Raw genomic sequence first — 22,585 nt, 5'->3', positions numbered from 1 at the left:
ATGAAAACAAAGTCTCTCACTGTTTGCATTGTTTCCCCATCTATTTGCCATGAAGTGATGGGATCGGATGCCATGATCTTCATTTTTTGAATGTTGAGTTTTAAGCCAGCTTTTTCACTCTCCTCTTTCACTTTCATCAGGAGGCTCTTCAGTTCCTCTTCACTTTCTGCCATAAGGGTGGTGTCATCTGCATATCTGAGGTTACTGATATTTCTCCCGGCAATCTTATTCCAGCCTGTGCTTCATCCAGCCCAGCGTTTCGCATGATGTACTCTGCATACAAGTTAAATAAACAGGGTGACAATATACAGCGTTGTTGTACTCCTTTCCCAATTTTGAACCATTCCATTGTTCCATGTCCGGTTCTAAGTGTTGCTTCCTGACCTGCATACAAGTTTCACAGGAGGCTGGTAAGGAAGTCTGGCACTCCCATCTCTTTAAGAATTTTCCAAAGTTTGTTGTGATCCACACAGTCAAAGGCTTTAGCACTGTCAATGAAGCAGAAATAGATGTTTTTCTGGAATTCTGTTGCTTTTTCTATGATCTAACAGATGTTGGCAATTTGATCTCTGGTTCCTCTGCCTTTTCTAAATCCACTTTGAACATCTGGAAGTTCTCAGTTCACTACTGTTGAAGCCTGGCTTGGACAATTTTGAGCATTACTTTGTTGGCGTGTGCGATGAGTGCAATTGTGCAGTAGTTGAACATTCTTGGGCATTGCCTTTCTTTGGGATTGGAATGACAACTGAACTTTTCCAGTCCTGTGGCCACTGCTGAGTTTTCCAAATTTGCTGGCATATTGAGTACAGCACTTTCACAGCATCATCTTTTACGATCTGAAATAGCTCAGCTGGAATTCCATCACCTCCACTAGCTTTGCTTGTAGTGATGCTTTCTAAGGCCCACTTGACTTTACATTCCAGGATATCTGGCTCTAGGTGAGTAATCACACCATCGTGGCTATCTGGGTCCTTAAGATCCTTTTTGTACAGTTCTTCTGCGTATTTGTGCAACCTCTTCTTAATCTCTTCTGCTTCTGTTAGGTCCATACCATTTCTGTCCTTTATTGTACCCATCATTGCACAAAATGTTCCCTTGGCATCTCCAATTTTCTTGAAGAGATCTCTAGTCTTTCCCATTCTATTGCTATCCTCTATTTCTTTGCATTGATCGCTGAGGAAGGCTTTCTTATCTCTCCTTGTTATTCTTTGGAACTCTGTGTTCAGATGGATATTTCTTTCCTCTTTTCCTTCTCCTTTCACTTCTCTTCTTTTCTCAGCTATCTGTAAGGTCTCCTCAGACAGCCATTTTGCCTTTTTGCATTTCTTTTTCTTGTGGATGGTCTTGATCTCTGCCTCCTGTACAATGTCACGAACCTCCGTCCATGGTCCTTCAGGTACTCTTGTCTATCAGATCTAACCTCATGAATCTATTTCTCACTTCCACTGTATAATCGTAAGGGATTTGATTTAGGTCATATCCAAATGGTCTAGTGGTTTTCCCCACTTTCTTCAATTTCAGTCTGAATCTGGCAATAAGGAGTTCATGATCTGAGCCACAATCTGCTTCCAGTCTTGTTTTTGCTGACTGTATAGAGCTTCTCCATCTTTGGCTGCAAAGAATATAATCAATTTGATTTTGGTGTCGACCATCTGGTGATGTCCATGTGTAGAGTCTTCTCTTGTGTTGTTGGAAGAGGGTGTTTGCTATGACCAGCAAGAAACTGCCTCATTACCACAGGTGACAGCTGTGAGACAGATCCTCCCGAGACACCTATCTCCCTGCCCTGACCTCTGGGGCCTGGAGCACTGTGAACTAAGCCTTAAGAAGCAGGTGTTCTGCGAACAGAGAACAAGACCACCCGCCTGCTACCTCGAGTAAGAGGTAAAGTCAGCACCACAGAACCCAGGTTCTCTCGGAGATTCTACTAGAGACTCACGTCAGACATGTTCAGTGAGAACACCCACCCAAACTAAGTTCACAATAAAAGATATCATCACTCCACTCAGGAATCAGAAGGTAAAAGTACAAAAAGTCACATTATTCTTTCCCAAGACCTTCCCTCAGGGAGCAATTAATCCATGGTATAAATAATGGCCATTAAGGTGATGAAGGTCCATGTGGTGGGTGTGTGTGGGTGTGTGTAATATATGCAAGTCTGCATGGTGTGTGTATAATATATAAAATTAGTCCAAAACTTATTTAAAAGGAGAAAACTATGATGAGAGTAGACACCACAACTCTGGACACTGGAAAGAGACCGTGATTATGGACTCAGTCTAAAAGAGCAAGCTGGACTCCAGCTGCCCGCAGGAGGAAGGACCACTGAGAAGCAAGTCTTCGTCAGAGAGCCTGAAGGGCTCAGGACCTGAAGGTGCCTCGGGAGGGGCTCCAGGGCCCAGGCTGGAAGATATGCAAGGAGCAGTAGCCCCTCCAGCAGCCCGGCCACACCCCTAAATCCCAGCAGAAGACAACAGGCTGCCCTCTACAAAAGCTGCTGCTAAGTCGCTTCAGTCGTGTCCGACTCTGTACGACCCCACAGACGGCAGCCCACCAGGCTCCCCAGTTCCTGGGATTCTCCAGGCAAGAACACTGGAGTGGGTTGCCATTTCCTTCTACAAAAGCAGGAACTCAGAACTCTGGGCCCGTGACACCACCACGGGCTGGAGGGAGGCTCAGAAAAGCACAACCGAGCGCCAGACTCCCTGAACATGAGATGCCCCCGCCTAACCACTGCCACCAGGCCCCCCACACCCGCCCTCCCACCGAGCAGGAAGGGCGCCTGGAGCGTCTCTGAAGACGACGGAGAAGACGACCGACACACGGCTTCCCTCATGAAAGAGAGACCCTCAGCCCTCAGCCCCCCAGCCCTCAGCCCCTCAGCCCCCCAGCCCTCAGCCCCTCTCAGCCCTCAGCCCTCAGCCCCTCTCAGCCCTCAGCCCCCCAGCCCTCAGCCCTCAGCCCCTCTCAGCCCTCAGCCCCCCAGCCCCTCAGCCCTCAGCCCCTCTCAGCCCCCCAGCCCCCAGCCCCTCAACCCCCCAGCCCTCAGCCCCTCTCAGCCCCCCAGCCCCCAGCCTCTCAACCCCCCAGCCCCCAGCCCCTCAACCCCCCAGCCCCCAGCCCCTCAGCCTCCCAGCCCCTCAGCCCCTCAACCCCCCAGCCCCCAGCCCCTCAACCCCCCAGCCCCTCAACCCCCCAGCCCCCAGCCCCTCAACCCCCCAGCCCCTCAGCCCCTCAACCCCCCAGCCCCCAGCCCCTCTCAGCCCTCAGTCCCCCAGCCCCTCAACCCCCAGCCCCCAGCCCCTCAGCCCCCCAGCCCCCTAGCCCCCAGCCCCCAGCGAGGCCTCTGCCAAAGCCCTCCCCGTGCCGGCCATCACTGGCCCCTGTGATGGAGAGACACTGACCAGGAGGCATCCCGAACCATCTCACAGCACAAGCCAGAGACGGAAACAAACCTACAGAAAAAGAATTCAGACCAAAGGGGCAACGCAGAGGAGGAAACCGCAAAACTGTAGATATTCTCACATAAATAGAAGAAAATACACCTTCAAGAACCAGATGCCAGCAACAAAGGAGCACTCCGACAAGAAAAAAGCCCTCGAGGGGCAGGGAAGGGAAGCCAGGAGTCTGGGGTTCATGCATACACAATGCTGTGTATACAGTGGGTAACTCATCAGGACCTACTAAACAGCACAGCAAACACGACTCAGTACTCTGTAATGACCGATAAGGAAACAGAGTCTTTAAAAACAGATACACATGTGTGTACAGCTGAATCACTTTGCTGTACACCTGAAACCAACACAACACTGTACATCAACTATACTTCAATTTAAAAGAGAGACAGAGAAAGCCCTCAAAATGTGCAGAAAAGGGAGCTCTCGTACACTGTTGATGGGAAAGTAAACCGGCGCAGCACCTACGGAAAACAGTTACTACATGATCTGCCAACCCCACTCCTGGACATACACCCAGAAAACATTCCAACTGAAAAAGATGCACACACCCACTGTCCACAGCGGCAGCATTTACAGCAGCCAGGACACAGGAGCAGCCCGTGTCCACTGACAGATGACCGGACACAGGGTATACACATTCTTTACGCATGCGGTATAGAAGTGAAGTGAAGTGAAAGTCGCTCAGTCGTGTCCGACTCTTTGCAAATTGCAACTCCATGGACTATACAGTCCATGGAATTCTCCAGGCCAGAATACTGGAATGGGTAGCCTTTCCCTTCTCCAGGAGATCTTCCCAACCCAGGGATCGAATCCAGGTCTCCCGCATTGCAGGTGGATCTTTACCAGCTGAGCCACAAGGGAAGCCCTGAATATGGTATATATACATACGTATATATACACACACACACACATGCGTATGGTACATTCTTTATGAATATGCTATATAAGTATTTATATATATATACACACATACCACTCAGCCACAAAAAAGAATGAACTAACGCCATTTGCAGCAACATGAATAGACTTAGAGATTATCATACTAAGTGAAGTCAAACAGAAAAAGAAAAATATCGTATGATATCACTTATATGTGGAATCTAAAATGATACAAATGAACTTATTTATAAATCAGAAACAGAACTTCTTTGGTGGTACACTAGGTAAGAATCTGCCTGCCAAAGCAGAGGATAAGAGTTCAATCCCTGGTCCAGGAAGATTCCAGATGCTGCGGAGCAACTCAGCCCACACACCACAGCTCCTGAGCCTGCGCCGTAGTCTGCGAGCCCCAACTCCTGAGCCCGCATGCCATGCACCCAGAGCCTGTGCTCCTCAGCAAGAGAAGCCGCTGCGATGAGAAAGCTGCTCACGGCAACAAAGACCCAGCAGAGCCAAAAATAAATGAATGGTTTTTTGAAAAGTCAAACCACTATCATTCTCAGCTAAGAATATTTTCAGATAGTAATTAAATGCTATAGATTAATTGAATTAAAAACTGTGACACATCAGAGCATGGGAAAAGGAAAGCTTAGGTAAGTTAAATCCCCATCTTCCACAGTAAGAAGTCAATAAATAATGGCTAAATGGAGAAAAACACCCATGACTGATATGCAACTTAACATGTAATTTAGAATAAGCAATCACACTTTTTAAGTAAATATGAGAAGAGATGGATGTAAAATGAAAATAATTGACTTAAGTTTAGGAATGAGGGAATGGGGTGAGGGTCAACTGTTTTATAATTTAAGGGGATGGCAACCCCCTCCAGTATGCTTGCCTGGAGAATTGTGGACAAATGCTTGTCCTGTGGACAGAGGAACCTGGCGGGCTACAGTCCATGGAGTCAATAAGAGACAGACACAAATGAGCGACTAACCCTTTCTTAAACTGTATTCTTGATTTTGTTTTTCATTAAACATTTATTTAGAAACAAGAAAATAGCAAAAATTAATATAATTGGGAAGACCTACCCAAATACCTACTATGACACTACCCCCTCTCCGACATACAGGATGAATGACCCCGACAACCCGCTGGCCCTAACCATGGTGCCTTAGAAGATCCAGTCCTCCAGAGCCGCCGCTCCAACAGTCAGGCTCCCCATGCTCCACAGCAGGGACCCCCAGGGCCCCATCCTTTCAGCTCTAGTGAGCAACTAGATCAGGTGAGCAAATTCTGAGCCCCACCGCCCCGCCCAAGCACTACGACCCACTCTCTGTCCCTCGCGGACCTCCCCCCATCCCAGCCAGTCTCCATCTATCACGTAAACCACACCTGACCCGCAACTCCCACAGAGCGCTTGCTGGCAAAACCCCTCCCTTGCTGTTCAGTCGCCAAGTCATGTCCGACTTACTGAGACCCCGTGGACTGCAGCACACCAGACCCCACCCCACTGAATCCAACTCGTGGCCAGCTGGCAGGTGAGCCTGGAAATCTGAGCCTGGTGACGCGTATGCCCAGCCGCGGGACTGGCCTCACAGTGCGAAGCCCAGGGAGGCCCTGCCAGCTCTTCCCCACGGCCACCGCACAGCTCCACCCTGCACTCCCTCTACACCTGCTGCCTCCCGGCCCAGTGCCCCTCCCCTTCTGCACTGGTCCCCGTCATTCCCGTCTACCTCCCCACCCCCTAGGGGTCCTCCCCTTTCTCACCTGGTCCAGAGGCTCCTAACCGTCTTCCCTCCTGTCTCCCCAAAGCCAAGTCCTTTCTCTGCTCACCTGCCCTGGCTCAGCTACAAGATCCCGCCACGCACGCCCACCTTCCTCCGGCTCTGAAGAGCAGGCACAGCAGCCTCCCCTCCCACCCACCAGCATTCCAAGGACGCCTGACCCCCAGCTCCCCTCCCCACACTGCAGCCCCGTTTTATTTTCCCTTTACGTTCCCCTCAACACAGTATATGTGCATGTGGGTTCAGTCACTAAATCGTGTCTGACTCTGTGACCCCATGGACTGTAGCCCGCCAGGCTCCCCTGTCCATGGGATTTCCCAGGCAGGAAGAGTGGAGTGGATTGCCATTTCCTTCTCCAGGGGATCCTCCGAACCCAGGGATCAAACTCCTGTGTCTCCTGCATCAGCAGGTCGATTCTTTACCACTGAGCCACCTAGGAAGCCCCAACACCGTATACAATGCAGTGTATGTTAAACTTATTTACTTTATGTCTACCTCACTGGGATATAAGTCACACGAGGGCACTCTTGGTCAGTTTTTCTGTTCAATGTGTGAAATATGCACCCAGGAATTTGCTGAACAACTGAATTAATCTTAAAAAAGCACTCTTGACCCAATCATGATAGGCAGAATCCCCCTAAAGACACTCACACCCCAATTCTAGGACCCCGTGAGTCTGCAGATGTCACTAAAACTGGGGAGCCCCGGGAGCCCTGTGGGACCAGTCAGGGAGACCCAGGTCTGGAGACGGTCTGGCTGGAGGGCGTGGGGAGGGGAGCAGGAATGCGGGCGAGGTCTCCAGGAGGGACTGAGGCTCTGCCCACACCCTGGGCCCCCCCGGGAGATGAAGGCAGAGCGCCTGCTGCGAGGCTGTGCCCGCTTCTGACCCCCAGGAGCGCTGCTGCACGCTATGAGAAGGGTGCTCCTGTGTCAGAGCAGCCCTCAGGGTCTCCACCTCCTCCCTCCCCCTCTGCCGCCAAGCTCCACGCGAGTTATTCTCCTATAAACCGCCCGTCAGGCTCCCCTGACCAGCCCTCCTCCCTGGCCCAGGCTGCCTGATGGCTTAGGCACATCTGGAGCACTGGCCATCCTCCTGGAGAGCTGGCCCAGCAACGTGCTTCAGAGGAGAGGTCTGGAGCCCCAGTCGCTTGGGTCTGGGTCCTCAGTGGACCATTTCAGGGGCAGGGCCTGGGCCTCCTTGGCCTCCGCTCCTTTCTCCATAAAACAGGGAGCACCTCAGTACCTGCTATGAAGTATCATCGTGAAGATCAGGTGTGTAAACAGAGGTAAAGCTCCTGTGACGATCGCCACGCCCTCCGTCAGCTTCCAGCTCCGATTCCAGTCTCGTGGTTTCAAGCCCCCCTACACACAACGCCACCATCCGCTTACCTCTGAATTCCAGCCTTGGGATCCAAACGCACGCTCAACATCTCTCGCAAATCTACTGCCATAAACAGGGTCAGGATCTACACTCTCACCTCAGGCAATAAAACCTGAGCAAAATGTAGGAAACAATAGTTTTCAAACACTGGAGAACAGACTATGGAAGACAGCAGTCACTGAGAGACAGGAAATCAACAGGAGGAGCCGCAGCACCCCCCTGGGGAGGGGGACCCAAACAGAGCCCCAAGGCCCCCTGAAGTGAGGAGCAGCACAGGAAGCTAACACATGCATTCCTGTGAGAGCAGACACACAGAACAACGCGGAAATCAGTTCTGTCCACTCTCGCAGAATTTAAGTCTCTGGAAGAACAGGGATTGTGTCCCTTCGGTTACGCACCAAATCCCCGATGCCTAGGATAATGCCCGGCACGCAATGGGCACCAACAGATTTCTCAAATGAATGAATGAATGGAACAATTATGTCAAAATATAGAGTCCAGAAAAACAAAGAAATAAATTTTTAAATACACACCTTCAAAACACCCTTCACTCTTGGAGTTGTATCAAAATTATTACAAAACAACAAGAATGTAGTATGAAAAACAATATTTTCTTGGCTACTTATAAAGCAGATTTACATCAGATCTACAGTAAACGCTGCATCGGAGAGCACACATCAGACAGACATCAGCCCCAACAAAGCAGCGCCTCTTGTCCCTCTGTGACCAGCTTCCCCCTAAGACAGCCTGGGAGGTTGTGGACACAAGCACCGACAGCCCACCCACGGAGGACAGCCTCAGAAAGGCCAGGCCTCGGGGACCGGACAACTCAGCACCAGCAGACCCGCAGGCCTGCCTCCACACTCGGTGCCGGGAGGCTGGGGCTGCTCCAGGTGAGGGCGACTCAGGCCGCAGGCAGTGGTGAGAGCACGTGGTCTGAACGGGGAACTGACTGAATGAAGCCGTGCGCTACCTGACAGGAGCCCCCGAGGCTGGGAGGAGCGAGTCCAGGGCAGGAGGGCGGCCCGCAGGCCCCAGTGCACCCGAGCACCCGCCTCACCATAGGAGACTGCTCTCGCAGGCACAGCGAGGGTCAGAAGAAGGTTCTGGTCTGGTAGTAAAGTGCAAGACACACACACCCCTCACAGTGACCGGCCAAGAAAAGCTACTTTTCAATAGCAATAAATGCAATCCAAAACTATTCCAAAATATTAATTTTCTTGCTCTCTTTTTCCCACTGTGCTTTAAAATAGAGTATTCAGTATCAATGCATACCCTTTTTCAATGCTGTTTAAACTGCAACAGAAACACATAATTGCCCTCCCAACTCCACCACACGAAGGAAGGCTGGCCTTAGGGAAAGCAAAGCACAAATCCCCACACAGCGCCTGAGCCCTCCCTAAGGAGCTCAAGGTGCTCTAAGCACACCTAATCCTCACGACACCCTTCTGCTGCCATCAGAAGGGGTTTTTAAAGGGGGGAAAGAAGACACTGCAGTGCAAAACAGAAGCCAAGCAACCCAACTTGGATTTGGTCTTCACACTTTTAAGCAATCCTGCAGATGAGGGTAGGTGGAAAGGACCACAACAAGGGAAACACCTCAAATACAAGCAGGGGTGGTGAACACAAAACCACCTCAGGTGTCACAGAGTCAGGGATGGGGAGATGTTTTACTTTTTTTTTTTATTTTTGCCTATGCTGTGTGACTTGCAGGATCTTAGTTCCCAGACCAGGGATACAACCCAGGCCACTGGCAGTGAAAGCACCAAGTTCTACCCACTGGACCGCTGGGGAATTCCCTCACTGAGTTTAAATTTGGGGGAAAATGGAAGACTCCCAGCAATCTTGGGCCACAATTCGCAAAAGTGAGAAAGAAAAAGGGACAGAATCAGGATCTGACTCCAAGCATTGGCCAGACGCTCCTGCCTTAATGAGCACATCCAGTCCTCAGCCAACCACTCTCCCTGCCCAGGGTCAGGAGTGAGCCAGGGAAGAGGGGTCGGCCGTCCCTGCGAAGACAGTCTTCTCTTTCTGGGGCACAGGCCGGTGCGGGCACCTCTCTGCCCTCCTTAAACCGGCAGCAGCCCCACTCACACAGCTGCCGAGGGGCAGAACACTGGCCCACCCCACACCGTGTGCTTCGCCCTGTCCCACCGGGTGGCTCCCCCAGCAGCCCCTGACCCCGCTGCCCTCGAGCGCACGGGCAGGCACTGTGAGCCCAGCCTCCTCCTCCTCGCAGGGCAGAGACTGTCCCCCAAGGGCACGCGCTGCGCCAGGGCGAGGCCGGGCCTGCCTCTTCCCTTTCTGGCACTGCACGTCCCGGCCCCACACCCTTCCTGGTCCTCTTCCCACGTCGGCCTCCGAGGCACTGCTTTAAGTCGGGTGCTTCCTCCTGACATGCTCTCTATTCTACGCATTCTGGCGCCCCTCACAACCCTCCCTCCACACAGAGGGCAAGGGCTGACCTCAGCACACAGCCCCAGCTCCCCAGCATGAGCGACCACCCACCACAACCCAGCCTGAAATTCTCCTCCTAGGCAAGCGACACACACCGCTTTTCATGACATTTCACCTGTGTCGATTTTCATCCCAAAGTCAGGAAGACTCTGAAGAAGGCCAACGCCAGAATCAGCGAGCTCAGTTTTGTGGTCTGATGCCTCAGACATCCTGTGACCTAGTGAAAACTGGTCATTTTTGTCTTGTAATGAGTATCGTTCAATTTGTTTGGTAAGCTGATGGTGAAGTGACTTCCCTTTCCTCCACGCTGCACCCACGGGAGCTGACAGAAGCCATCGGCTTTCTAACTCGCCCATGGGGTCCACCCAAGCCCAGTGCAGACCAGAGGGAGGGGCGCATCCCTGCACACCCTCCCTTCACTTCATCACACAGAGCAGGGTGGGGACTGAGGACCAGACAGGCTTCGATGGAAAAAGACGCTGACAGGGCCTCAGGCAGACACAGAGTGCTCCCAGGTGGACTCCCACTCCCTGCTCTGGGTGCCAAGCGCCTGTGTCCCTCTATGGCTCCCTCTGCCCCCCTCCCAGGACCTCCACTCTCCAACCCAGGACTCTCTCAGGGCAAGGACCCACATCCTCCACCCTGTCATCCTAGTCCCCCAACTCTGAGGACACAGAGCGGGAACTCACCTTCAGTGCGTCTGTCTGCGAGCACCTCGGGCCGGGGGCTTCATGCGCAGCTTCTAAGAACCCCAGCAGTATTTCACACAATGGGCCCAGACGCTACCGTTTAACCAAAACCTGAGGCCCACGCTGTCCAGAACTCAGAACCGCTCAGCCTCTCAGAGAAAGCCCAGCACATGACCGGGGCCACGGCCCCCACGCGTCCCATTCACCGCGAGGGGACCCCCTAGAGCTTCACGGCAGCACTGCGCCAGACATGTTTGCCACAGACTCACAAAGAGTTTCCCTCCTTGGAGCCTCCGAAGTTTTGAAATCTGAACTAAGGGAGGCCAACTTCACACCCAAGACCTGCAAGTGCCATCGGAGGAACCAGAGCCCTCCCGCTCAGAGCTCCCACCAGAGCCCCTCTGTCTGCTCACAGTTACGCCAGGTGCCTTTTCCCACGGCACTCCTGAACCTTACCCTCGGGTCTGACCCTGTTTGACTTTTTTAAGGCCAAGAAATGCCACTTAATCCCCAAAAGACAGCTGTTCCAATAATTTCACAACTATAAAATCCTGACACGTGTTGCTGCCAAAAAAAAAATAAATAAACAGACTGAAAATCATTTTAAGAGGAAAGAGAGGTAATGCTGAGTATCTGGCCTGAGAATACACTCTTCACCAGGGCACTTCGACATCTCACAGAGGAAACAGAGAGGGGCCAGGAGGACACGGGGAGGAGGACACGGGGCTTCCTAGAAGCCGCAACGTGCAGTCAGACCGAAGACTTCCTTCCTCTTCCAGCCTGGAGGTCCGTCCCTTCCCCGAGCCTCAGCACAAACTTCCTAAATCAGTTTCTAAGGAATATAAATTATGCATAAGAGTGCAAAAGGAAATATGCAACAAGAGCACTTTTTTCAAAAAGTCAGCATTTTTTAAATGTACAGATAAGACTAAACTGAGCCTTACTTAAAAAAAAATTTTTAAGTTAAAATGCAGACTGACCATTCCTGACTCTGATCTTTACTACTACCCAGGAAAATCAAGTTCCATCCCTATGTTTCATTTTAACACTGAAGTTTTACGCTGAATTTAAATTTTCATGTCCAATTTTTGACTCATAACAAATGGAATTTTACAAACAAGTAAAATTTTTTACACTTTAGTCATGCTAAAAAACAATTCAAAGCAGTGCCCAGTTTCACCAAAGTTATTAACAACAGAAATGGGGGGGGGGGGCATTGAGCTCTGTGGTGACCACAGGACAGGGCACTGACAGTTATCCTGTTGTTAAATCACTGTGCCTGCAGCAAAACCACACGCTTTCTCCCAGAACATGGAAATTGTTTTTGGCCAAATGGCTAATTGCACCTGTTCACTTGAATCCCTTCATTTGAGCGAGTACCTGGAGGGATTAAATACAAAGCCTCCAAGCGCCATGGAAGCGGCTCGACTTATCTGTGCGGCCCCAGCCCCACCACCACGTGCATGGAGGAACAAATGGCATTCTCCTGCCTGCTGGCAACATGATGGGCTCCCCAAGAACGAGGTCTCATCGCTTCTCCCCCTCAGCGCGGCCCTGCGTACTCTGCAGTCAGTTCTGACGTTTTCAGCAGGTTTTACATCTGGAGCAATGCTCTAGCATCAGGTCAATCCGTAAAGCCCCCCCGCTGATACTATCACATGTGCAAAAGCAAACAAAAGTTCCCAAACAACCTAAAAAACAGCAAATAGCTATTATTTTCCCAGTTTCGGCAGCTCTTTCCTTTTGACTGCTGTGTGTGTTGTTTTGGCCACTCCATGCAGCGTGCAGGACCTTGGTCCCTGACCACGGAGAGAACCCGTGCCCCCTGCAGTGGGAGGGCAGAGTCTTGACCACTGGGCCACCAGTGAAGGCCCAGAGCCTCCATTCTGACTTCAGTGCTCGAATGGATGGCCCTCCAGGGATTGTGCCAATGAGAAAAGCCAACCTCAGCAGGTCACACACTGCCCAGTTTCACTCACACGACATCCTTGAGAGGTCACGCAGAGACGGAGAACAGGTGAGTGGCCAGGGCAGAGGCTGACTACACGGTGTGGCACAAGAGGGCTTTGTGCTGGTGAAACGGCTGTGTATCTTCTCTGAGGCGGGGTCACGTGAAGCTGTGCCTGAGGAGAGCGCAGAGGCCGTGGGGCTGCTCTGGCAGCGCGGCGCTGAGGACTCCTCGCTTTCACTGCGGAGGGGCAGGGAACTGAGATTCCACAAGCCTTGTGGTACAGCCAAAAAAAAAGTACACAGACCACACACATACACGCGCTCGCACATACCTCGAGCGTACAACACTTGAGAACGTGACTACACCTGGCAGACTGTGCCAGCGTCAGTCTCCTGGTGTTGAAACTACACTGTCACGAAAGAGGGAGACGGCTGAGGAACGCCGGGGCCTCCCTGTCTGTTTCTCTGCAACTTCCTGGGACTCCATATTTATTTCTGAATAAAGAAATCATTTTAAAACTAGGACTAAATAAAAGGAATAGAATGTTTTTAACAACATATTTGAAAACGATCGAGAGAAATAGTTCCTGAACTCCCACACACCAAATTCACCTGAGTCAGATTCAGGGGGCCGAAGTCAGTAAGACAGGATACAAAGCTACACGGAGCACCAGGACACGGGCACCTCTCAGGCCCTGCAGCATCTTGAAGCCAGGTGTCACCTGAGGCAGAGCTCGCGCCTAAGGAGGACATTAAGAGACCACCGTGCGGAAAGGTAAGGGAAGCCACAATTTTAGAGCTGAAACACGTCAGTGATACTTCAGCTACACACCCACTGTCCCTGTCAGCGAGGGAGACGGAGCTCTGCGGCCGTGGGTCCAGGTGCCCTCTCTGCACAGGGGTCACTCTCACGACACGAAAGCAGAGCCACAAGCAGAGGAAGCAGGGACCCCCCACCTGCCACTGAGGGCTCAAGCTCAGAGCAGCTCTGACCAGGCGGCAGGCTCTCAGGTCAGACCTTCTCCTCCTCCCTGCTGTGCCCACCGCTCGCTGGGTCTGGCCAGAACAGGCCCCAGATTGCTCCCAGGGGAGAGCTTCTCTGCACTTGCCTACTCAACTACTGAGTGACCGTCTCACCCGGACACCGCGCGTGGCTCCCACCCTGTGGGGCTTCCAGGGCGGGGCAGGGAGGGGACAGAGAGCCACGAACTGCCCATGCTGTCCTGACAGGAGAGGACAGCCTCGCAGCTGATGAGGGGTAGCAGGAAGGTGCGGTGGGAAAGCTGGTTTTGAGAAGGGGGCCACATTCAACAGAGGCCTGAGCCCACCCCCGGCCCTCCCAAGGATTCGGCACTTCTTCTTACAGCACCTCCTTCATTGAAGACACTGTCTAATTCACTGTTCCACACCAGCTGCTCAGGGCCCAGAGTGGGGGTGTCCCCCAGGGCAACAGCTGGAAGCATTTAGAAGGTAGAAGCCACAGGAGAGTCACACAACTGATCAGCCCCAAATGCCACAGGGCAGAGGTGGAGAAAGTCTGTCTATACTCAGTCGACAGGCCAAGTCCTCACACTCCGGCAGACCCAGCACAGAACACATCTAGTTAGCAGAACTAGTCTACAAAACTGAGAAAAGGGATTTCAAGCTCCATGACCTGCCCAAAGCAATTTTCTTTCAAAATAAAAGGACAGATGTCAAGGTTAATTTAAGGCAGCTGAGCCCTGGCCCAAGGGTCTCCTGAAGCAGCAACACACCCACACTTAGCTTTATAAGACACATTACGATTATCCATATTATTATCTAGAAAATCATATTACACAGCAAAGGAGGACAAAAAGATACTGTCCTACTTGTAAAAGCGCAAACCTCTGGGTGAGTTTCCACATGGATTTCTTGCAGAAAAGGGGAAGGGACAGAAGGTCGAACCTTCCCCCACCTGGGTCCTCCATCCCAGTCTAAGGAAGTGAGGCGATCGAGGGAGGGCTCTGGACAGCAGCATGCACCAGCAGGCGAGTACATGCACCCTTTAAAATACACAGTGAGCTGCAGCCGTTGAAACCCACAAATGTCTGGTGGGTAAAAAATGAGAATTAAAGCCAGACAAGAAACTGGTTTTGTGTTTTTTATTTTTTAATTAAATAAAGGGAAAAGTGAAGTCGCTCAGTCGTCTCCGACTGTTTGTGACCCCATGGACTGTAGCCTGCCAGGCTCCTCCACCCATGGGATTTTCCAGGCAAGAATAGTGGAGTGGGTTGCCATTTCCTTCTCCAGGGGATCTTCCCCACCCAGGGGTCGAATCCTGGTCTCCCACACCGCAGGCAGATTCTTTACCGTCTGAGCCACCAGGGAAACCCAAATAAAGGGAACATTACCTGAAAATCAACAGGAGTTTTTGTACACCAAAGTTAAATGTATTGGTGGAGGAACGGTGCACCCCCACCTCCAACCTGGTTCACCTTTCCATGTGGATTTTTCCACGCTGTGAGGGGCATATGTCACTGAGAACGCGGTGACAGCGGGCAGAGCAGCATTTCTCCTAGGCCATCCCACCCCACCGCCTGGGGCCGATTCCCTGGGAACGACTCACTTTAATCAGGGCCTAACAGGCCGCCAGGACCCGTGTCAAGCAGCTGCTTCCCTGCAAGACGCGGGTTTCGCTACTCCCACTCCCAGTAAAAATGCACGCTATTCTGGAAAACGCTGGGTTAAATGCTCCATTACTAGAAAGACCAGCCGACTGCTCGGGGTGACATCATGCCAGGGAGGGGCGGCTTTGCCAGAAGCCCCTCAGCGGAGCCAGGCCTCCAACGCGGGTGTTGAACGCTGCCTGCACCCCGGACCCCAGCCCCAACCCCAGGCCCCCTGCCCTCCCAGTCCGCTCCCCGGACTCCAGCCCCAACCCGAGGACCCCTTCCCGCCAGGTCTGCGCCAGGGAGCGCAGCCCCAACCCCAGGACCCCCGCCCGGGACCCTAGCCCCAACCTCAGGACCCCCGCCCTCCAGGTCAGCGCCCCGGACCCCAGCCCCCAACCCCAGGCCCCCTGTGCTCCAAGTCCGCTCTCCGGACTCCAGCCCCAACCCGAGGACCCCCCTCCCTCCAGGTCTGCGCCCAGGAGCCCAGCCCCAACCCCAGGACCCCCGCCCGGGACCCTAGCCCCAACCTCAGGACCCCCGCCCTCCAGGTCAGCGCCCCGGACCCCAGCCCCCAACCCCCGGCCCCCTGCCCTCCAAGTCCGCTCCCCGGACTCCAGCCCCAACCCGAGGACCCCCTCCCGCCAGGTCTGCGCCCAGGAGCCCAGCCCCAACCTCAGGAACCCCGCCCTCCAGGTCAGCGACCCTGACCCCAGCCCCCAACCCCAGCACCCCCGCCCGCCAGGTCCGCGCCCCGGACCCCAGCCCTCGACCCCAGGACCCCCGCCCGCCAGGCTCGCGCCCTGGACCCCAGCCCCCGAAGGCCACTGCCGGCCAGCCCTTCACCCCGGCCTGCGCCCCCGCCCCCCGCGGGCCGGCCCGGCGCCCAGCCACTCACAGTTGCGGATATCCGAGATGAAGACCGCCAGGCCCCGCATCCCGTCCCCCTTCGACACGGCCGGCATCTTCGGGCCGGGCGAGCGGCCTGGGCTGGCGGGCCCTGCGAAGGAGAGGGCAGCGGGCCGCAGGAGCGGGAGCCGGGAGGAGCCGCCTCAGCCCAGTCGCCTCAGGCTCCAGCGCCGCTCTCGGGGCCGCCGCGCGCGCGCGCACGCACGCACGCTCGCTCGCGCGGCGACCGACGGCGGCCGGGGCGCGGGGGCGAGCACGTCGGCGGCGGGCGCGCACGGCCGGGCGGCGGCCCCGGGAGACGGACGCTGCGGGAGGGGCTCGGCGGAGGTGACGGAGCGCCGGCTTCGCCGGCCGCTACTCGCTCCCCCCGGCTCCGCCGCGCAGAACCCCCACCGCCAGCCGCCCAGATCCCGCTGCCTCGCCTCCGCCCATCCTCTCACCGCCCTCCCCGCCCGGCTCTGGGGCCGCTTGCCGCCGGCCTCCCGCGGGAGACCCGTCCCCATCCAGAGCTCTGGGGCCAGCTGCCCATCACCAGGCCGTCCAGAGCCGGCCCGTCTCTTTACAAAGGGAAGACTGAGCCCTGAAGAGACGGCTTCCCTCCGACCCCTTGACAGCACCAGGGGACCAGGGCTCAGTCTTGAATCCAGTTCCTTGGTGACCAACCAACCTCACCCTTTGCCACTGTTGCCGCCACGCACCTCCGCAGCCTGGGGAGGTGGAGGCGAGGACCATGGCCCACCCGCAGTGCACCGCAGGGGCCTTAGCAGGCAGAGACCCCAGGAGTTTGTCTGGAAAGCAGGTGGCCCCGGGGAGCGCTCCTTCACGAAGTGGGATGGCTTTGGAGAGGATCCTTCCTCGTCTGGAGTTATCCAGGCCCTGTAACCTGTGTCCAGAGAGAGAGAGAGAGATTCCAATGACACAGCCCAGACCCACCCTGGCTCACTTCCCAGTAAGAGGCCGGGCCCCTGATGGACCCTGGCTAGGAGAACAAAGGGGCAGGTCCCCTCCTGTGGACCAAGGACCCAAGCTCTGGTCCTTTGGGACCCCTGGGGGAAGCCAGAACCTGTGGAGACCCGAATCCATATAAGGCAGCAATTTCACCACCTTCCAAAACTTCCAAAGGGCGGGGCCCACAGAGGGCTTCCTGGAGAGACCCCCTACGGCCTGCTTCCCCAGGCCAGGAGATAACCCTACCACAGCCAGGCCTGGGGACTCAGGTGAGGAGACCATGACCCACCACCTGCAGCCACTCACAGGGCAGGGCAGTGCCAAGAGGCTGCAGGGGCTCATGCGGGGCATGGACAGATGGCACACTCAGCCCACAGTGGAGGGGCTTCTTGGAGGACAGGCTTAGAGATGAATAGGCATCACACCTCTCAGTGCTGACCCTGGGCTTCCTAAGCCTCCTGGGATCCCTACACATATGTGTGTATGTTGGCGGGGGTGGGGTGGGGCGGTATCCAGAGACTGATGAGGCACGCCACTGGCCGCGAGAAAGACCCCAGCCTCCTGCCTCCTGCTGTGCCTTCACCTGCCCTTCAGGTCACTTAACCTTTCGGCAGCATGCAGTGCTCCGTTTCTTGGATTGTGTGAACTGGACCAGCCAGTGCTGGTTCCAAGGCTCTCTTCCTTCTGTGGCCCGTGGGAGGGGGAGGCCCCAACACTTGCATTCTGAAGAAGAAACAAAGGCGGGGGAGCCCAGAGCCAGGGGCCGTGGTGTCCAGAGTGATCCTGCTTGTACCTGGGCCTGTCAGTTTTACAAGTGACCCAGTTTCCTTCCCATAATGTCTGGAGGGGGTTGCTGACAATAACCTTCCAGAAAATTGGGGTTGGCATCCTGGCCCAGATGTGGCTGGAGGTCCAAGCAGCTATGCATGTTCAGGGACAGGATGCGGTGTCCTGGGCCCCCGTGGCCCCCTGTGCTCACCAGGAATGATGGCTCCAGGGACCGAGCACATCCCCTGTCTCGGCCAGCAGGCAGGGCATCAGAAATTCAAGAACTCTGTGGTAGGTGGGGACTTTGAAGGAAGCCAGACCACCTGGAGGACAGAGATGAGCTCAAGCCCCTGACTGCCCATCTCAGGGAGGCGGGAACCTTCCTGTGGCGGCCAGTCTCCTCTCTCGTAGCTGTTAAACTGAGCCCAGAGTCACACACGGCAGATTCAGATTGTTGTGAAAGAGACATGGAAGGTGAACCTGTAGCCTCCCCGGCTGGGGCCCAGAGAAGGTGGATGGGGGATGGGGCAGCCCAGGCAACGCCAAGCCCTATTCTCCGGGAGCCCCATCACCCTCCACAGCCCTTTTCGCCTCATCAGACAGTGTTGTCCCCGTACTTGAAGACCCTGTCATGACATCCCTTGAAGAGGTTACTTTGTAGGAGAAAAGTCAGTTCCCCCCAAAGCCCCCTGGCCTAGCCCCATCCCCTGAGACCTGGGACAGTGAGGTCCCAACACCCAGTCACACCGGATGGGGAAAGCTTGGCCACCGGGAGAACTGCAGGAAGCTGAGTGTCTGTCGGCAGAATGGAGTCTGAGAGAGCAGACCCATCCCAAGGGGCACTTGTCCATCTGGGTCACCCGAGTCTGCCTGGGCAGTTGAGGGTCTGGAAGCTGGGCTCGGTGGCCCCGTGTTAAAACAGGGTCCAGATGCTGGAAATTCCTGCATATGATCTAGAGAAAGGAACTCAGTGCTGTGCTGTCTCCCAGTTCTGGAGGCTGGACGCTGTTGATCAACATGTCAGCAGGGCTGGTTCCTTCGAGGCTTAGACTGAGGATCTGGTCCAGACCTCTGTCCTTGGCCTGACGACAGCCGTCTTCAGCCTGTGTCTCTTCACACCATCTTCCCTTGATGCTTGTCTGTATCCAAATTTCTCCTTTTTTACCAAGACACTCATCATCCTGGATCAGGGCCAAGTATGAGCTCTTCTTAATGAATTACACCTGCAATGACCCAGATACAGTCCCATCAGAGCTCCGGGGACTGAGGACTTCCGCATGTGAAACTTCAGAGGACCTAACTCCACCCAGGACAGATGGTGACATGAGCACTTTTGGGGACCTGATTTTGAGTCCATGCCCCTCCTTGTCCATTCTGCTGCCTGGGGCACGGGTCTGGTGGCTGGAGCCCCATTGCAGACCGCCCTGGCACTGCGCGAGCCCTCAAGCTGGCCGTGCTTGTGCTGCTGTGACTGGGGGCTCTGTCACACCTGCCAAACCTAGATGCTGATTCACACCTATTCTCACGCCCGAGGGTGCCCTGTCAGTGGGGTTCTGGTGCTCTCGGTGCCTGGGACATGTCAGGATGCCCCCCTAATCTGTCCTGTGGCTTGTCATCAAGACCACTTCACATTTGAAGGCCGTCTGGCTGCAACATCTGTCACCCCATTGATCACCAGGGTTGATTTGGCTGATCTGGCTGGTTAGGCGGGTGTCCCCTTCCTCCTTCATGGCTCCATATGCTTCCCTCCCGAAGCGGCATGCTCATTTGAAGAGAACAACCTCCCCCGATAGTGGACTGTTCTGGGGTCAAGGGATTTGAGTAGCTGTATGCCCCTGCTGGAACCTCCAAACAAGTTCTTGAGGTCTGTTTGGAGGAAAATTTAGGACAGTCAAGCTTCCAAGACTCCATGTGTGGGTGCTAAGTCCTTTCAGTTGTGTCTGACTCTTTGCAACCCTGTGGACTGTAGCCCGCCAGGCTCCTCTGTCCATGGAATTCTCCAGACAAGATTACTGGAGTGGGTTGCCATGTCCTCCTCCAGGGGATCTTCCCAACCCAGGGAACAAACCTGTGTCACTTAACATCTCCTGCATTGGCAGGCAGGTTCTTTACCACCAGTGCCCCCTGAGAAGCCCCTCCATGATGCCAGCCACCCACAAATGAGGTGCTGCTTGCAGCAGTCAACCTTTCTTTAAACAAAGAAACAAAACCAACCCCCCCCAAACACCCAAAAGGCCCCAAACAAAGACCACTTCACATCCACGCCCCTCCGGCTTGAAGGGGCCTTAGGAGCACTGTCACTCACGGGCTGCAGGAGCGACGCAGCTGATGACACTGACCCGGGGAGGTGTGGAGAGATGGCTGTGAAAATCCTGCCCCCTCCGGGATGCTGCCAGGCCAGGCATCCCATCCACCTCCAGAGCAGACACCCAAGACTTTCAGTCTCCCTAGGGTGCCTGTTGAAATATACACCCCTTGACCTGAAAGCACAGATCAGCCAGGCCAGTAGGCAGTCAGCTATCACTTAACAGGCCTCTTGTTTTGGAGCGTTTGGGATGTCTCAAGCCTACACTTAACCCACTGCTAAGGGTGAGCTGATGGAATCTATGCCAATTTTAAGATTAGGCTGAGAAAAACAGCTTTAGAAAAGAAAATGTACCTAAAAATATCACTCCAGGCCTTCAGCACCACCACAGCCTCAGACAGTAAAGAATCTCCGCCTGTAATGCAGGGGACCTAGGTTTGATCCCTGGATTGGGAAGATCCCCTGGAGAAGGGAATGGCAACCCACTCCAGTATTCTTGCCTGGAGAATTCCAAGGACAGAGGAGCCTGGTGGGCTACAGTCCATGGGGTCACAAAGAGATGGACATGACTGAGCGACTAACTCATAGTAGTTTCCTCCAGATGCTGCAGCAAATGATCACAAACTGATGGTTTTGGAACGGCAGAAATGGACTCTCTCACAGTTCTAGTGGTCAGAAGTCCATGGTCAAAGTGCGTGAAGAGTGGGTTCTCCTGGAGGCGATAAGCAAGACTCCATTTCCTGCCTCTTCTAGCTTCGAGGGACTGCCAGCAGCCTTGGCTGGGGGAGGTAGGACCCCGTCTCTGCCTCCCTCAGCCCATGGCCTTCTCCCCTGTGTCTGTGTCTCTGATCTTCCTCCCTCTCCTAAGAATCCCAGTCATTGGACTGAGGTCTCCCCCTAGATGCAAAATGACCTCGTCCCAAGCTTCTTACTCACATCCACGAAGACTCTATTTCCAAACAAGGCCTGCATCACAGGGGCCGGAGATCCAGACGTGGACAGCCTGCCACGGTCCACCCCTCCACGTGCCCCACTACGGCCCCCAAGACACGCTGCCTATTTGGCTTTGTGGACACACGTACCGTCTCACCCTTGCTATAGGTATTTTCACGTGGGGCGTGGGGTGGTGAGAAGCGTTAAACCCAGGACCGACACCACAAAGCGCACGACCCCGTGCACGGCCACCCACCCGTCACAGAGCCTACCCTGGGGCGCAGCACCTGCCCTGCCAGTGACTGGACACCTACGAGCTGGCCAGTCTGTGATGCCCCGGCCAGGTGAGCTGGGGCGGGCCACAGGGACAGAAGGCCCGCTGTGGTGGTGATGGAGAGCTGTATCTGGAAGCTTCCACCCCACGTGACACGCCCTGCACCCTTGCCCTTCTCCCTCTGGACTTTGCTTATCCCGGCACCCAGGGAGGATGTCTCCATCCACAAGCAGGGGAGGGCTGGGCGGCAGGAAATCCGGACGTGCGTCCCTCCTCCTGGCCTTCCGGCCTCAGGACCAAATTGAGGCCCAGAAGTGACAGGACACCATCGGTGATAGTGCTTGTACCCTGCCCTCCGGGTGACCCCATTGAAACAGGACGAGTCTCGGGAGGCCCCTGGCAGGAAAGACTTACCCTGTGCTGACTCGGCAAGTGAGGGGCGCCTCGGGCTACCGGCGAGGACAAGGACCCCCCTCGCCCCCGCCCCCGGGAGCACCGCTCGGCCCAGGGGAGACACGAGCCCGGCCCCCGGAGCTCCACAGCCACCAGGTACCGCCGGTGACCACGTGCTCCCGGGGTATCTACACGCAATGGGCTCCCCCCAGTAAGTCAGGGATGCCCTCAACGTCACCCTGGAGAGGCCACCTCAGACTCGGGCTCCTCAGCTGGCCGGGTGCCCCTGGGGTGGGGTGCTGTAGCTCTGCAGTGTCCCAGAACATGGGGGGAGGGCTCAATGGCAGCACGAGGGCTGGCCTCTGAAGGCCCTCTTGCTCCACGGGGCCTGCATCTGCCCTGGTGTGTCCTCCGGTGCTCTCTGCAACAGGCTGGGGGCAAGGCGGGCCAGACCTGGGCTCGCCGCTCAGAGCCTGGACCTGACAGGGCAGGCTGCTCCTCAGGCAATGGGCTAGGGGTGAGGGCTGATGGTTAGAGTTTAGGGGCTGAGCAAGAGGGTTATACTCAGATTTACATTCAATTTAAATAATTAGGATTCGATCTATTAAAGTTCTCATTTAGAAGCTCCATTTTTTAACCTGCTAAGTTCAATTTTACAAACCCTGTTACGCTCTTTATAAACCTAACAGATTTTATAGTCATTTTTAAGGGGCCGCTGCCATCTACAAACTCAGTTAATTAAGGATTTTCAACACTTCGAACTAAATTTATCTTGTATTTCTCTTTATGTGCTCCAGCTTGTCTGAGTTGACAACAAAATAATC

General features: G+C 54.7%; 1 protein-coding gene and 1 long non-coding RNA gene across 16 annotated transcripts in view; both read right to left on the bottom strand.

Annotated features, from left to right (window-relative positions):
* AP2A2 (adaptor related protein complex 2 subunit alpha 2) overlaps positions 1-16,327 on the bottom strand; it is a 55,812-nt gene extending 39,485 nt beyond the window's left edge. For all 15 annotated transcript variants that reach the window (XR_014067364.1, XR_014067363.1, XR_014067359.1 and 12 more), the window contains exon 1: positions 16,130-16,327. Coding sequence is in view for 4 of the 15 variants with exons in the window: in XM_081536263.1 (XP_081392389.1) it covers positions 16,130-16,196 (67 nt within the window). In the remaining 11 variants the exon portion in view is untranslated. The remainder of the gene's footprint in view (positions 1-16,129) is intronic.
* LOC145524268 (uncharacterized) lies at positions 12,627-14,871 on the bottom strand. Its single transcript, XR_014067367.1, has 3 exons — positions 13,214-14,871; positions 12,934-13,096; positions 12,627-12,839 (listed from the first exon to the last, which is right to left on the bottom strand). It is a non-coding gene; the product is annotated as an uncharacterized LOC145524268 (long non-coding RNA).
* Positions 16,328-22,585: the final 6,258 nt, after the last annotated feature.

This window comes from Giraffa tippelskirchi, chromosome 10 (assembly GCF_054371585.1).
Source record: "Giraffa tippelskirchi isolate mGirTip1 chromosome 10, T2T-mGirTip1v1.2.pri, whole genome shotgun sequence".
NCBI lineage: Eukaryota > Metazoa > Chordata > Mammalia > Artiodactyla > Giraffidae > Giraffa > Giraffa tippelskirchi.
Note: the sequence above shows the minus strand (reverse complement) of the source record. Positions and strands in the feature narration are given on the sequence as shown.